Source organism: Sciurus vulgaris (assembly GCF_902686455.1).
Source record: "Sciurus vulgaris genome assembly, chromosome: 2".
Classification (NCBI taxonomy): Eukaryota; Metazoa; Chordata; class Mammalia; order Rodentia; family Sciuridae; genus Sciurus; species Sciurus vulgaris.
Window position 1 is genome coordinate 90,818,564 of NC_136462.1, and position 17,343 is coordinate 90,835,906.

Genomic DNA, 17,343 nt, shown 5'->3' on the forward strand with positions numbered 1-17,343 from the left:
CCTCCGTGATAGAACACTTGCCTGGCATGGGTGAGGCCCTGGGTTCCATCCCCAGCACTTCCTAACTAAATCTAGGAAATGAATCCTAATATTATACAAACTATTATGAACCAAAAAACCAAAATTAAAACAAAAATAAATCTGGACTGGGGTGTAGCTCAGTAGTCAAGCACTTGCCAAACATATGCAAGGCCCTGGATTCAATCCCCAGCAATGCAAAAATAAATAAAATAAAATAAAAAGCCCATCTCCAATCCTTTCTTCCAACACCTTCTCGCACTGTGGTATGGTTTCCCTCCTCAAAGTATAACAATTATAGCTGATATTTATTGAGTGTTCACTCTTTGCTTGTAAGCATTTGAAGCCCCTATTTTACATGATAACTCATCAACCTTTTTTTAATTAAATTTTTTTATTTTTACAGACTGCATTTTGATTCATTGTACACAAATGGGGTACAACTTTTCATTTCTATAGTTGTACACAATGTAGATTCACACCATTTATGTAATCATATATACATAGGGTTCATAAACCTTTTAAGAACCCTAAGAATGCATTATCATCATCCTCATTTTACTAATGGGAAACTTGTACAGGTTTGGTTCTTGGGAAAGCCAATTTAAGAGGGAGTTGAGTGCAGGATGGCTATTCCCTTGATTTAGACACTGATAGTCTCAATATGGAGTAACTCTAGTGCCTGACTCATTAGAGTGCTCCTTATAGAAAGAAGATAATCAGTTGGGCATGGTAGTGCACACCTGTAATCAGTGGCTGGGGAGGCTGAGACAGGAGGATTGAGAGTTCAAAGCCATCCTCAGCAAAAGCAAGCTGTTAAGCGACCCAGTGAGATCTTATCTATAAATAGAATACAAAATAGGGCTGGGGATGTGACTCAGTGATAAAGTGCCCCTGAGTTCAAATGCTAGTATCCCCCAAAAATAAAAATGAAAATCAAAAGATTTCAGCTGGGTGCAGTGGTACTGGCAGATAATTCCAGCAACATACTAGGCTGAAAAAAGAATGGAAGTTCAAGGTCAGTCTGGGCACCTTAGTGAGATTCTATCTAAAGATAAAAAGGAAGGGGAATGTAGCTTAATGGTAAAGTGTCCCTGGTTTCAATCCCAAATACAGCAAAACCAAACTTAAAAAAAAAAAAAAAAAAAAATCAACAGATTTCACTCAAAGAGCACATAGCTTTTAAAGTTCTAGTCAAGGGTTACTGATTATATTATGGTTTTATTTTTAGCAACTCTTGTGTTTTAACACATTTAGAATCCTCATAGAAGGGCATGAGGCTTTTGGGTGACTAGAAATGGGGGAGATGGGGCTGAGGAAATAGCTCAGTTGATAGAGTGCTTGCCTCGGAAGCACAAGGCCCTGGGTTTAAATCCCCAGCACCACAAAAAAAAAGGGGGGGGGGGTGCTCTGGTTATTTTCTTCTTGGTCATGGGCTTATTCAAGGATATGCTAGGGGTGAAAAGTCTAGTGGCTTATCTTGGGGAAGGTCCTCAGGAGTAAAGAGGTAGCAGGACTTTATGCAGGTAATTATCATTACATTGCGGTGCTGGGGATTGAACGCAGGGCCTATGTGCATGTGAGGCAAGCACTGTACCAACTGAGCTATATTCCCAGACCTACTTAGGTTATTTTCTTCACCCTAATCCTGAATACCTTTTCAAGAAACCACAGTAAATTGGACACTGAAATAAGTGTTGATTTTCAGGAACCTCTCTGACATAATTTCTTTATTATTTTAAGGCATGCACATTTGTATGTGTATTGTAACTTCATGGAAAAAATAAAATTTATACACAAAAGGGCAAAGGGAAGAAAGGGAGCAAGAATTTATCAGCCTGCTCAGAGAAGATAAGGTTCTAATTCCTAAGTTCACTACCAGAATTAATGAATTAATGAGCTCCAACAGTTCTGAGATCAGTCTCAAATGATTACTTACGCTCTTTACCTTATATTCTAAGTTCTAAAATAAACAAATAAGTAAATTCTGAAGCTTTTTTGATAGTTGACCTCAAAACTGAAAAGGTGTAAACTGAATTTACTTCTTACACACATCATCTTCTCTGTTTTTGAATTTCTTTATTTTGATAAAGATCCCACTTGCCACCAGTTTCCTAAACCAGAATCTGAACATCGCCTCTATCTGGGATTCGTTTCTTCCCTCAAGTAATCCTTGGTATAGCATATAAGGCTGCTGCATTCCTCCCCAGCCTCATCTCCTACACCACACCTGCTGCTCCGGCTATAAAGAATTTCAGTTCCTGGATCCCAATGTCTTTTACTCTCTTCCCACACTCTGGTTTTGTTTATTTGTTTTTGTTTTTGGCGGGGCAGGGTATCGAACCAACTTTATTATCGCTGGGCCTTTTCCCACACAGTTCTCTACTTGGAACACTCTTCCCTACATTCTTCTTTTGGAGTAATTCAAGATGCATTCTTCGGTCCCAGCTCAGCGGTGACTTGCACAGTCCACGTAGGTAGGCTCGGTCCCTCAACCGGTGTGCTCGATAAGGTCCGGACGACTGTGCTTTCCACTAGGGTAATCCTCGAAGTGGTCCTCCACACTCCATCGGTTTTGGAGAACTGAAAAGATGGAGATGCATACGTCTTCAGAGCTGACTTTTGTCCTTGTGGCTCCAGCTCCCTACAAGTAGGTAGCCCACCAAGCACTGGTCTGGCAGCAAAAGAACAGCCAAAGTTTCCGAGGCCGCTGCCGGGCAAGACAACGGCGATGAGCTGCCGGGAAGCCACAAGCATGCGGCCCCGCCTCCCACGGTGCGTCGGGGGTGGGGCAGGGCGGGGCGCCGGGCGCCGGCGAACGGCGTGCGCCGGGCGGGGGGCGGGGTCAGGGGCGGAGCGGAGCGCGCATGCGCGGTCGCCTTTGTGTGGGTCGAGCAGCGGCGGCTTCGGCGGCAGTGGCGGTCCCACTGGCAGGCGGGCAAGAGGGGAGTCCGGGCGGCGTCCGGCGTGGGAGCCGGGGGACCAACATGGTAAAGAAGCGGAAAGGCCGCGTCGTGATCGACTCAGACACGGAGGACAGCGGCAGCGACGAGAACCTGGATCAGGTGAGGGCAGGCCGCGGAGGCGCGGGCCGGCAGAGCAGGAGGGCTGAGTCCGGGCCACTGGAGCTCGGAGCCGGCCGGGCCCGGAGCCTCCTGGCCCGAGCGTCTGACCCACCCGGTGTCCTGACCGCTGCTGCAACCCGCCACTTGTCCTTCCCACAGCATCCAAGGCCCTCCGAGTTCAGCCCAGGCCTGGAGACGGAGCACCGAGGACTTGGCGCCTTGGGCGGGGAGGCGGGGCAGGGACCGGGCAGATGGGCCTCGGGCTCTGGGGTACCGAAAAGGGCCACGATTGCTGAGGCCGGATCGGGGCGGCGGGCTGCAAGCCAGCGTTCCGGGCCTGGAGAGATAGGAAGTATCGCCCGCCAACCCTGGAAGCTGGGAGGTTTTGGAGGAGGTGCAAGGGTAAGCGTGGGGAGGTGGGAGGAGGAGAGAGCTGAGAAGGTGCGGACTCTGGAAGATGAAGTTTTTCAGAAAAGGGTTGTGGACAGAAAGGAGGAGCACTGGTAAATGTTCCAAGGAGTTCTGCCTGCTTGGCGAGGGAGTCTTAGCCGTGGGCAGGAGTCTGTTGGCTACTAGGGTCGTTTGTGGTTGAGATGGGTTCCCGTTGGAATGTCAGAGGAAGAAAACACTCTAGGAGGAGGAAACTGTGGGGTAGCATGAAGGGTTTGTGGCCCAGGCATCTTAGACCTTTTGTAAAGCATCCCAGAATTCTTTATTACTTAAAGATTGTGCGGGAAGCATTGAAAGTAACTTTTGGCCTTAGTGTCTTGGGGTAGCTTGAACTGTTTATATACTCAGGAAATACTGTAGGGAGGAAACTGTCCCTTGTACCAGTGCTCTAATGATACCAAGAGATACAAAGATGGTTTCCTTAATCTTTTAATGAGCAAATGATATAAAGAAAGAATATGCAAGAGATGATAGCTATATACTTTGACAGAATACTGAACTTTGGATATGAAAATTTGAATTCTAAACTGGGCTTATGCTGCTTTCTAGGTATATATCTTGGGTCATAACTGTAAAATCGTGGTAGAATATCAGCCCTGTCTATCTAATTGGGCAATTGTAAGGATCAAATGTAAGAATCATGTTGGTGCAAGCATTTTCAGACTATAAAGTTTTTGAATAAATGGTTTCTTGGGGGTCCTTTGTACTAGGCCAGAGGTCTAGTACTAAAGTATTTGGGCATAAAAAGAGAGGACTTTTAAGAAGGAAGGACTGGAAAGGTGTTAAAGGGGACTGTTTTTTAAATGGTGGTGGGGAGGTGGGGACTATTAAGGCATAGAAACCTTGTAGTGGGATAGGAATAGAGAGAGTAAGTTGAAAGTGTTCTCATTGAAAGGCTCCTGAAATCTACAAAAACATACTCTTCATTATAAAAGTTTTTGGTAAGATAATTTTGGGTTGACAGGAGGATTAGAATGCATTTTTAACTATTTTCTGATCTGTAAGTGTGTTTCAGATAATAACATCAGCTACTTTAGTGCAAACTAGATACCTTAATTAAGTGCTTTAGTTACACTGTCAAGGTTTTTTTTCCCTTCATTTTAATTTTTTTTTTTTTAGCTGTACTGGGGATTGAAACCAGGCACACTACCACCGAGCTACATCCCCAGACCTTTTTAATTTTTTTTATTTTGAAACAGGGCCTCCCTAAATTGCTGAGACTGGCCTTGAACTTGCAAACCCCTTGATTCAGCCTCTCAAGTGGCTGTAATTACAGGCATGCACCACTTCACCCAGCTTTACATTCTCAAGTTTTCAAATCATGGTAAAGTTGGAATCATTTTCCCCACTTTACATGTGAAAAAAATGAATCTTGATGAAATTAAGTAATTCATACAATTAGTAAGTTATAGAATTGGATTTTAAACTAACTCTGTACGAGTATAAAGCCTATACTCATTCTTTTTTATAATTTTTTTTTAGTTGTAGATGGACAGCATGCCTTTATTTTATTTGATTATTTTTGTATGCAGTGCTAAGGATCAAACACAGTGCCTCACCTGTGGTAGGCAAGCGCTCTGCCACTGAGCCCCAGCCCCAGCCCCACCTATACTCATTCTGTTATACCAACTTAATCTGTTAGTCTTTTAATTTTTCATATTACAGAATGAGAGTAAGTTTCATGGCCATTTTTCGTGTTGCTAGAATTCATGTTGTAATGTATTCTGAGTAGTTTAAAGGAAATTGGCACATTGATTTGAAAGATTATTTGCAGGACTTGGTAAAGTACTTTCTTTCTTTCTTTTTTTTTTTTTAGTTTTTATTTTAGTTGTGTATGGACACAATGCCTTTATTTTATTTATTTATTTTTATGTGGTGCTGAGGATTGAACCCAGTGCCTCACACGTGCTAAGCAAGCACTCTACCACTGAGCCACAACCCTAGCCTGGTAAAGTACTTTCAAAACATCTATTCTGAAAATGAATGAACTACGTTGCAAATTATTTTGTTCTTAGTGGTTTTCCACAGAATTCTGACAAAGTGAGTGGATTGCTTCCATTGGTGGTTGAGATATTTTACCTGATTCACAGAACTTTCTGAAGTGGGAACTGGAGGGGATTGCAGCTTTAAATCTAATTCTAAATATCTATTTGTAAAAAGAAATTAATGTGAAATTTGTAAGTAATGCCTAATACATTTTAACAGCAATTCCAACTTCCCTTCAACAAGTTTACCAAGGATTAAACTCAGAAGCACCTAACCACTGAGCCACAGCCTAGGCCTTTTTTTATGTTTTATTTAGAGATGGTTTCATTGAGTTGCTTAGGGCCTCACTAAATTGCTGAGCTAGCCTTCAACAGGCTAACCTCCTGTCTCAGCCTCCCAAGCTACTGGGATTATAGGTGTGCACCACTCTACCTGGCCCCTTTAACTTATTGGCATTTTTGTTATGAGATGATAATTAGATCAGAAGTCCCTTTTCTTCTACATCCTAACATGGGTACCAGGGTCTTCTGTCTGTTCAGCCCTGTTCCAGGTTCTCAGAGGAATCAAAGATCTCAGTCTTCTGGATGTTTTCCAGAAGACTTTATAGAAGTTAACAGTCGGCCTGATTTTAGGTTCTTTAGGAATCCTTAGAACACAATCAGTACATTCTGAACCTTTCCTGAAAATGTCTTGGGTTGCTCCTTCTAGTTCTGAGTCTTTTTTGGGGCTTTAACATTGTACTTGCTGTCTAATGTATGATTCTTGTGGAAAAAAACAAACCATAACAAATCTCCAAGTGTCTAGTATGAGAAAGACACAGTTAGTAAGGAGGTCCTTGTCCCTGAGTTTTCCAGATGGAAATCTAAGCTATTTTATCAATAGTACTGTATTACCTCCAACTTAGTACATATTAAAGGTGGTTTTTCCTGGTGGTTGGGGGAGGACCCCTGTGTCAAAAGCCACCTAGATTGCTTATTTAAAATGTAGGTTGGGAAGCTGAGAGGTGCAATAGCTATCCCAGACCTAATGAATCAGACCTTCAGAGCATGGAGCCCTGGAGCTTGTACTTATAATAGTTAGAGCCCAGGTAACTATGATTTATGTTAATGTCTGAGACTACTGTCTGTATTCAAGTTAATCTTTTTAGTAAGACACTATAAGTAGTTGGATTCTGCCATGTATGTCCATTTTAAGGGCACACATACAAACAAAGGAACTTGACGGGGATGTTTTTAAGTGGCAAAGTTGCTGGTTCTTCTAAATCTCTGAAGCTATTAAAATTGTTAGAATGCTTCTTATTTATTTTGGTGCTAAGATTGAACTAAGGACTTGATGCATGCTAAGCATGTGTTCTGCCACAGAGCTGCACCTTTAGAACTTAGGAATACTGCTTTTGCTGCTGTTTTGTTTTTATTTTTATTTTTGTACTGCCAATCAAACCCAGAGGCACTTTACCACTGAGCCACATCACCAGTCCTTTTTATTTTTTGAGATGGGTCTTGCTAGGTTGCTTAGGACCTCACTAAGTTGGTTGCGGAGGCTTACTTTGAACTTGTATTCCTCCTACTTCACTCTCTTGAGTTGCTGGGATCACAGGCAGGCACCACTGTGCCCATTGCCCTTTTTATTTTTTATTTTGAAATATGATCTTGCTAAGTTGCTTAGGACCTTGCTAAGTTGATGAGACTGGCCTGAAATGTTTGATACGCCTGCCTCAGTCTCCCCAGTCTCTGGGATGACAGGTGTGCCCCACAGTGCCAGTTTCTTTTTTCTTTTTCTTTTTTTTTTTTTTTAATGCTTTATTGGGGATTGAATTCAGGGCCTCACACATGCAAAGCAAGTGGTGGGCTACCCTGGTAGCCTTTTTTAAAATTTTATTTCGAGTCGGGGTCTCAGTAAGTTGCTCAGGCTGGCCATGAGTTTGCCATCCTGCCTCAGCCTCCCGTGAAGCTGGGATTATACGCATGGACCACCATACCTGAACCTAGGGATGCTTTCATTTTATTTATTTTAAAAAAATTTTTAGATGCTGGTGGACATTTATTTTATTCATTTATTTATATGTAATGCTGAGAATTGAACCCAGTGCCTCACATGCGAGGCAAGTGCTCTACCACTGAGCCACAACCCCATGGGATGCTTTTAATTGAGGCTCATTTCTCTCTCTCTCTTTCTCTCTCTCTCTCTCTCTCTCTCTCTCTCTCTCTCCAGGAAGAGATACATAATAACTAAAATGGAGTAGTTTAAAATTTGTTTTAATTTTCAAAGGTTTTTAAAACTCAGACCATAAATTGAGAATTTGAAGAATTTTCTTTTAATATGAAACCTGATAGTGACCCTGTTATTGTGTTAGCCATATCCTTTCCTCAACATTTTTAAGTTGCAAGGTACTTGCCATTGGTCCTTTCTGGGGGAAAGAAAAAAGCAGAATTTGAGGCAAATCTTTGGAATTTTTATCATCATCACACATTTGCATAGAGATATTGTATTACTCATTGTGGAAAATATTTATGCAGTGAATTCTATAGAATAAAAAGCACCCACGATAATAAAGGAGATAATTCCCTGTTCAGATCAGTGTTTTGGGCTGGGGATATAGCTCAGTTGGTAGAGTGCCTGCCTCTCATGCACAAGGCCCTGGGTTCAATCCCCAGCACCATGGTGGGTGGGGTGGGGAATCAGAGTTATTTAGTACTTAAAAGTTTGCATAGTGGCATATTCCTGTAATCCTTGCAAATAGGGAGGCTGAGGCGGTAGGATCACAAGTTCCAGATTAGTCTGAGCAAGTTAGTGAGGCCCCAATCATCTTGGCAAGACCCTGTCTCAAAATAAAAAATAAAAGGGGCAGGGATATAGTTCACTGGTAAAGCCCCCTTAGGTTCGATCCCTGTTACCTCCCCCAAAATAATTTTTGAATAAAATAGGGTGAAGACATAGTTCAGTGGTAGAGTATTTGCCTAGCATTCATGAGACTCTAGGTTTGATCCCCAGTACCACAATAAATAAATGAAATGAACAAAATAAAAAATTGAAAGTTGATATTCTTCATTAAAAAATAAATGAGATACCTCAACCCAGTTGGAGGGTCTGGTTCTTCTTAAGCTCAGCCCTAAGGTTAACTATTTTCACTTCCCACAGCAAGCCTTTTAATAAAAATAAATAAATAAAATTTAAAAATTACTGTACCTTTTTTTGTTACTATATATACATGTGTATGTACATATATACATGTGTATATACATATATACATATGTGTATATACATATTATATATATGCATGTGTGTGTATATATATATATTTTTTTCTTTTTTAGTTGTCAATGGACCTTTATTTTTATTTATTTATTTATTTATTTTTGGGGGGTGCTGGGGATCGAACCCAGGGCCTTGTGCTTTATATGTGGTGCTGAGAATCAAACCCAGTGCCTGATACATGCTAGGCTAGTGCTATAACCCCAGTTCTGTGTCTTTCTTTAAAAAGAAGAAGAAGAAGAAGAAACTGTATATGGTGGTATGTGTCTGTAATCCCAGCTATTTGGGAGGCTGAGTTTCATTTTCAAAGCCAGCCTCAGCAACTTAGTGAGACCATTTCAAAATAAAAAATAAAAGGGCTAGGTTGGGGATGTAGGTCAGTGGTAAAGTACCCCTGGATTCAATCCCCAATACAAAAAAAAGAAAAAAGAAAGGCCATATGTTCATAGAAAGACTTTATTTCATAGTTTTCTTTCTCATTTAAAATGGTAATTATGTTACATCCTCTTTCTTTGCTTATCAACTTGAAGTAGCAATAATTAAATTTATCTTTGAGAGCATAGGCCCCTAAGTATTTTCTAGGACGTCTTTTTAGACATGTGTAAAAGATATTGTTAGAACGTATCCTTCCATAAACCTTCCCCATAAAACTTAGTAAATTTAAAACTTGTACTTCTCATTAATATAATCAACTTCAACTTAGTGAGACCAGGTTTTGAAGTCACAGTGAACTGGTAAGAAATGTCATTGTTAACTTGTAAAGTTTTTAATATTTATTATACTGTTGCATCTACTTGGTATAACTCATTTGCTAATTTTATTTATTTGTTTGTTTGTTTGTTTGTTTATTTTTTGTGGTGCTGGGGATCGAACCCAGGGCCTTGTGCTTGTGAGGTGAGCACTCTACCAACTGAGCTATCTCCCCAGCCCTATTTATTTATTTTAAAGAAATTGTTAGGGAAGCCTAGCCTGGGTGGCACAAGCATGTAATCCCAGTGATTTGGGAGACTGAGGCAAGAGGATGGCAAGTTCCAGGACACCTCAGCAATTCAGTGAAACCCTGTCTCAAAAAGAAAAAGAAATGGTTAGGGAGGAGTCCCATGGGAGGTTTGACAGCAGGACTTTTAGGAAACATACAAAATCTATCTCAGACACAGGTTCTATTGGTATATTTGTTGTTTCCTGAAGGGTGAAGATCATTTATTTTCTACCAAATGTGTTAGATAGTGCTAGACACTAGGGCTATTGGGTGAACAAAATGGAAGAAGTTGCCACCTTAAAGGAGTTTAAAGTGGAGAGAGAGAAAAAGAGAGAGGTGGGGGCAGCGGGTATGTTCAGAGAGTCATTTCCTTAAAACTGTGCTGTAGGCTGTGAAGGAAGAGCGAGGATATTGTCTTTGACCAGGGACCCTATGCTATTCTGATGAAAATGACATTTAAACCAAAATTTGGAAGAAGAAAAGGAAATTAGGAACCTGAAGAGTAGAAGGAAGGATGTTGAGTGTTCATGGTTGAGGGATTAATGTATACAAAGAAATGAGGCAGGAAGGACCTAGTACCCTCATGAAACTGAAAGATGCCCAGGGTAAGTGGAACAGCACTAGTTGAAGAGAGAGTAGTAAAAATGAAATTACGTAGGTAAATTCAGTTTTGACCCTTTGAGGTTGGAGAAGTCAAGTTTAGTGGGTTCTAGCCAACTTTAAAAATAAAAATGAAATTAATTGAATACAAACATCAAGTGTATCATACTTAGTAAAGATAAAGACTTTACTATGTATGTTCCATGAAACTTGTGTTTCATTTACACACATATATGTATATAGTGGGTCTTGGGGTATTATTTAATCTTACCGTGGACTGAGTTTAAAAAGAAAATTTTAAAGCAGGGTTGTGTTGGTAATGTGAGGACTTTGGACTTTAGTCTGAGAGTAATAAGGCATTGAAGAATTTTAAGATGAATGAGGTATTCAGATTTGCCATTTTTGTTCTTAGAGAGACAGGGTCTCACTATCACTATTTTGCCCAGGCTGACCTTGAAATCCTAGGCACAAGCTATCCTGCTTAAATTCCTGAGATCTGAGGCTACATGCACAGTTTTTTAAATTTAATTTCCCTCCCCCCAGTACTAGGGATTGAACCCAGGGCCTGGCCCATGCTAGGAAAGCACTCTCCACTGAGTTACATCCCCAGTGCCCTCCCCCTTTTTTTTTTTTTTTAAACCACAGGGGTACCTAACCACTGAGCAATATCCCCAGCCTTTCATATATACATGCATATATATATATGTACATATATATGTATGTTAATATTTTTAGTTGTAGATGGACAAAATGACTTATTTTTTTTATGTAGTAGTGAGGATCGAACCCAGTGCCTCACATGTGCTAAGCAAGCGCTCTACCACTGAGTTATGACCCCAGATCCTTATATTTTATTTTGAGGCAGGGTCTTGCTAAGTTACTTAGAGCCTCACCAAGTTGCTGAGGCTTGCTTTTTGAACTTGTGATCCACCTGCCTCAGCCTCCCGAGCCTCTGGGATTACAGACATTTGTCACACTGTACCTGTCTTCAATTCCCTTTTTTTAAATTAAATTTAATTTTTTTTTAAAATTTTGAGACAAAGTCTTCCTAAGTTGCCCAGTTTGTCCTTAAATTTGCCATCATCCTGCTTCATCCTCCCAATAATTAGTATTATAAATATGTGCCACCATACCTGATTTGCCTTTTTGGAAGCTCACCTAGGCTACTTCATGGAGAGTATTATGGAGAGGGGAATCTAGTTGGTTGATAAAGGAGTCCAGGTGAGAGATGATGGAGAACCTAAGTATCACTAGAATGTGAGCTCCAAGGGGGTAAATATATTTGTTCACTGCAATATCTCCGGCACCTGGAACAGTACAGTACTTGTAGCAGGCACCCTGTTGATACCATTGAATGAAGAAGTACCTGGAGTCGTAAGTTAGTTATACAGATGACTTGGTGGAATCAGCTAGACGTTATCTTCAATATGTAGAACTGAGAGGACTTGACTGGAATGGTGGGATAAGAGGGGATGGCATGAAACAGGAAACTTGGAGAACAGTCTAATTTAGAGTGAACTCCATGAATTTATTCTTGGATATGTAGAGTTTAAGTATGTGAGATATACAAGTAGAGATATCAGGTAGGTAGTTGAAAATAATGTCTGCCTGACACAAAAGTAGGCACTTAATAAATCTTCAAGTAATCAAATGCTGCTTGGCATATCCATGATAGACGATTCCTAACATAGTTACAGTGGGATTACTTATAGAAATAAGGGATATTATGATTTTGAGGGTTCTTACCTCAGCCTCTCTACTATAATACTTTTTCATATACTTTCTTTAGTTAGCAAGTATATTAGGAAACAGAACTAAGTTAAAACAAGTGCTGGGTATGGTGTCACATGCCTATAATCCCAGTAGCTCTGGAAGCTGAGGCAGATGGATCGCAAATTCAAAGTCAGCCTTAGCAACTTAGTGAGGCCCTAAGCAACTCAGAGAGACCCTGTTTCAAAATAAAAAGGGCCGGAGATGTTGCTCAGTGGTTAAGCGCCCCGGGTTCAATCTACAGTACTCCCCCCACCAAAAAAAAGAAAAAAAAGAAAAGAACAAATGACAGTAATGGATTCTCTGCCTATTATTATAATTTTTTAAAAATTTTTATTTATTCATTTTTTTTGGGTGCTGGGGATTGAACCCAGGGCCTTGTGCTTGCAAGGCAAGCACTCTACCTACTGAGCTATATCCCTATCCCTATTATTATTATTATTACTACTACTACTACTATTATTATTATTATCATCATATGAAAGGGTTGTTAGACTTCCCCTTTGGAATTACTACTTAGAAGGGTTTTTGTGTGTTCATTATTTTGTTATGTTTCTTTTATTATTATTTTTATTAAAAATAGTATGTGTTTGTTGAAACAGTTCTAACAATACAGAAATACCTCCTTCTGCCACATAATGACTCCCTCTCTTACTCATGAAAATTAACCAGTGTTCACTGGTTTAATCATGCTCCTCTAATAGTTTTTATGTGAAAAGAATACAAATAAACATCTCATTTTAAACTCTCTGAATTATTATTCTTTTCTCAGCACCTCTCAAGTCTTCCCACTTATATCTCTGTCCCTGTAACTACTTATTTTGTCCAGACCACTACCCACTCTGCTGAGACTGCTATGTGTTCTTTCTGATTCCTCTCTGCACTTGCACCCTGGCCCCTAGTTTGTTCATCTGCCTGCCAGAGTGCTCTGTTAAAAAACCTTGGTGAATAGGGTTACTCCTCTGCTTCAGATTATTTGAATATTTCCTACTGCCTTCAAACAATAGTCATGTTCTTGACCTTGCTTTGTAAATCTGAAAATGATGTTGTTTCTTCTTCCTCTAACTCATCTCTCTTCCATTCTCCCTGTGCTTGCTAAGCTTCAGTTGCACTGCTTCTCTTTCAGTTCTTTGAGTCAGCTATTATCAGTTTCAGAGCCTTAGCTGTCCCATCTGGAGGTGTCTGTCCAGAACACTACACCCTGTTTTCCTCTCTCAAGATTTTAGTCTGCGCCTAAGTGCCATTACTTCATAGAAGTCTCCTCTACACCTCATACTGCACCACCTATTGCAGATAAGCACCCTACTTACTTTTTTACTTCCTTCTTACCACCTAGCTTTATCTGTAATTTATTATTTCTCATTTTATTGTCTGTCTCCCACACTTGATTTTAAATTAAGGATTCATGTATCTTTTCTTCCCTACTGTCTATACAGTGCTTGGTACACAGTGGGTACTAGTTAGTAATAAGCTGACCATCTGCCCTAGTTTTCCTGGATTGAGGAGTTTTCCAGGATGTCAGGACTTTTAGTGCTGAAACCAGGATAGTCCTGGGTAAACCAGGATGTTTGGTCTCCCTAGCTGGTAATTAATTTTATTTATTTATTTATTTATTTATTTATTTATTTAGTAGTGGTATTTGGGATTAAACCCAGGGGCATTGTACCCCTGAACTGTATCCCCAGACCTTTTTAATTTTTATTTGCCCAGCCTGGCCTCAAACTTATTTCTCAGCCTCCTGAGTCACTGGAATTAACAGGCATGCATCACTGTGCCTGGCTTATTAGTTATATTCATTGGAATACTAAGTGAAAAAGAACTTTGCATGTCATTAGTTATAACAGTTCTTAAATTTTATTCATATGGACTTTTATTCTCCTTTTCTTGCTTTCTTTTAGGGTTCCAGTTTTGGCTGTCTAGTTTAAATGTGGCTTTTAAGCAGTGTTAATGAAACTACTCTAGATGCCAGATGTGGCATCTGTACACATCTATACTTATAAAAAGTAGGGCCCTGGCATTACTTTAAGCAGATCTTTAGTTCAACTTGAATTTGATATATCATGTAGACACCCACACTTGTTTCCCATAAAGTAATATCAAGGTAAGTAGGAAGGGATAAGATGGAAGGTTGTTTCGTTTGTTTGTTATTTCCACAATCCCAGAGTGCTGGGACTTGAACCCAGGCCTCCAGCATGAGAGTCAGGAACTCTACGACATGAGCTAAATGGCCTGCACTAGGAAGGGATAAGATGAAATACACACAGGTATAGTAGTGAGAGAGATCCTCTGGACAAAAGAAATGTGTCTCAGCCAGTATAGCCCAGTGGAGTAGGCTGTGGGAGAATGTTATACATTGATCTACCCCTTGTGCATGGGCCAGTTTCAGATTGGCTTTTTTTAGTACAAGTATTGGATAGATCTTTCCTAACAGATATCTTCATGTGTGTATTATAAAGATCTTTCAGTTGCACATTGGTTTGCCTAGCGCATTTAGTAGTCTATAGAAGTCTGAAATATGAAGAGTAGCCTTGCCAGGAATTCCCCTAGTAGCTTCCTGTGTAGTTCTCTAGATGTGGAATGGATATCTTTCAGATTGTTAAGAAGGTTTTTGTAGCTGAGTGTGGTGTGGTGCATACCTGTAATCCCAGCTGCTTGGGAGGCTGAGGCAGGAGAAGGCTGAGTTCAAGGCCAACCTAGGCAATTTAACAGAATCCTGTTTCAAAACAAAAAGGGCAGGCAGCCACCACACCTGGCTAGTTACAGTAACTTTTTTATTTTTAATTTTTTTGGTGGTACTGGTGATTGAAACCAGGGGTGCTGTACTACTGAACTATATCCCCAGCCCTTTTTAAAATTTCTAAATTTTGAGACAGGGTCCCACTGAGTTTTTAAGACTGACCTCAAATTTGTGATCCTCCTGCCTTAGCCTCCCAAATTGTTGGAATTACAGGCCTGGGCCACCAGGAGCCAGGCTTAGTTACAGTAACTTTTAACAATGTCTGTTACATGTCATAGTTAATGTTTCAGGAAAGGATTTGATTGGGAACTGTATTAGTCAGGTTTTCATTACTATAACAAAGCAGGCTATTTTATAAAAAGAAAAGGTTTATTCAGCTTGTAATCTTGGAAGCTGAAAGTCCAAACAACATGGCATGAGTTCTGGCTACATCACATGGTGAGAGCACATATGTATCACTATATATATGTTTCTCTCCCTCTCCTTATAAAACCACCAGGATTCAATTATAGGGGTTACACCTAAATGACCTAATAACATTCCCAAAGCTCCAACACCAGGCACTGCCATAGTCTGATTAAGTTTCTCTCCTCTCTCTCTTTAAGGTACTGTGGATTGAAGCCAGGGCCTTGTGCATGGTAGGCAAGCATTGTACTGGAGCATTCACTGGAACTAATACCCCAGCCCAAGGAGATCTACCTTCTTAATACCATTAAATAAGACTTTGAGGATTAAACTGCATGAGTTCAGGACTATAAACCATATTCAAACTATACCAACATTGTATCTAAAACTTTGTTATAATGAGTTGGTATTAAAACAGGAATTCCAGAGCATTTGTGAACCTGAGGGATCAGGGTAGAGATTACTTGCCAAAAGTCTTTCTAAAGTTTATAAATTTGCATTAAGGTAATATGGGGGGAAAAGGTTGCACCACATAATCCAGCAATCTCACACCTAGCTATTTACGCAAGAGAAATAAAATCTTATATGCTTAAAAAACAAACAAACTGTATATGAACATAAAATTGCCCTGCAATGGAAACAAATCAAATGTTTTTCAGTTGGCAAGTGGATAAACATACTGTGGTATATCTATTCAAGTATATCTATTCAAGCCCATCTATGTGACAGTTTATAATAGGAAATTAATAGGGACAGAAGTCTGTAATTGAGTCTATAGAGTTTCCAGGGGAAGATGAGAGGAGTATAAGAAAAATAAGGGGCATGATGGAGTATAAGGAATTGGGGTGGGGGGTAAGCAGGTATGATGATAGTACTGCCTATATTTTGATTGTGGTAATGATTAAACTATATTCAATCTCATAAAATCATGTTAGAAAGGATAAAACATATTGTATGTAAATTATACCTCAAGCTTGAAAAGACTGTAAATAGGGGCTGGGGTCGCAACTCCAGTGGTAGAGTGCTTGCCTTGCATGCCTGAGGCACTGGGTTCTATCCTCAGCACCACACAAATAAAATGAAGGTATTGTATCCATCTACAACTAAAAATTAAAAAAAAAATTATTAACATGCAAATATTGCTATAATTTTCTTTTGGTCTATATGAGTTATTGTTTTGGTGTGAAAGAGTGTTCTTGTGATGTCTATGTTTCAGGAAGTTAATGTGCTAACTCTCCAATGAAATAAGAATAGTAGTTTTGTGAATACTTATGAAGAAGAGAGTATCAGCTGTTTAATCTGAGAAGGTCATTTTCTGGCCAAGGAAGGAGACTACTCCTAAAATAGAAAGAGACTAGAAGAAGAAAGCAGATACTTTGCAGTAGTCTATTATTTTAAAATCTATTTTGGCACTTGACTTACAGTTGTATAGCATTGTCATCATCAAGGAATACTACTAGTAGTATGTATTTGCTGTGCTTTCTCTTTTTTGGCACAGGTTTTAGTCTAGTAAATCATGACTAAATTATGAGCCAGAATTCTATCTGCCCAGGTTCAAATCCTGGGCCTCATGTATTAGCTGTGTTACTAAGTTACATAGCTTTAGGTACTTAACCTCCTTCCTGTGCCTTAGCTTCTTTATCTTTCTTTCCCCCCTTCTCCTGTACTAGAGATTGAACCCAGGTGTACTTTGCCATGAATTACATCTCAGCTTTTTTCTCTTTTAATTACTCCATGAACATTTTCTTTTCTTTTCTTTTTCTTTTTTTTTTTTTTTTTTTTTTTTTGTTTAATTTTTTGTTGTTGTTGTAGATGGATACAATACCTTTATATTATTTATTTATTTTTTTTTTATGTGGTGCTGAGGATGGAAACCAGGGCCTCACACATGGTAGGCAAGCGCTTTACCACTGAGCCACATTCCAGCCCTTTTAATTTTTTTTATTTTGAGACAGGGTCTGCCAAAGATGCTCAAGCTGGCCTTAATTTGTGATCCTCCTGCCTCAGCCTCAGGACTTGGTGGTGTCATAGGTGTGCACCACCTCACCAGATGAATTTTTCTTATTATTTTTCCCAGTCCT

The 17,343-nt window shown here is 39.8% G+C and overlaps 1 protein-coding gene across 2 annotated transcripts in view; it reads left to right on the forward strand.

Moving 5' to 3' along the window:
• Window positions 1-2,879: 2,879 nt before the first annotated feature.
• The window catches only part of RTF1 (RTF1 homolog, Paf1/RNA polymerase II complex component), a 63,661-nt gene continuing 49,197 nt past the window's right edge, over window positions 2,880-17,343 (forward strand). The window contains exon 1 of one of the 2 annotated variants that reach the window (XM_079128764.1): window positions 2,880-3,083. In XM_079128764.1, coding sequence (XP_078984890.1) covers window positions 2,886-3,083 — 198 coding nt within the window. In that variant the 5' untranslated portion in view covers window positions 2,880-2,885. The remainder of the gene's footprint in view (window positions 3,084-17,343) is intronic. The other variant, XM_079128765.1, reaches the window with a different exon arrangement.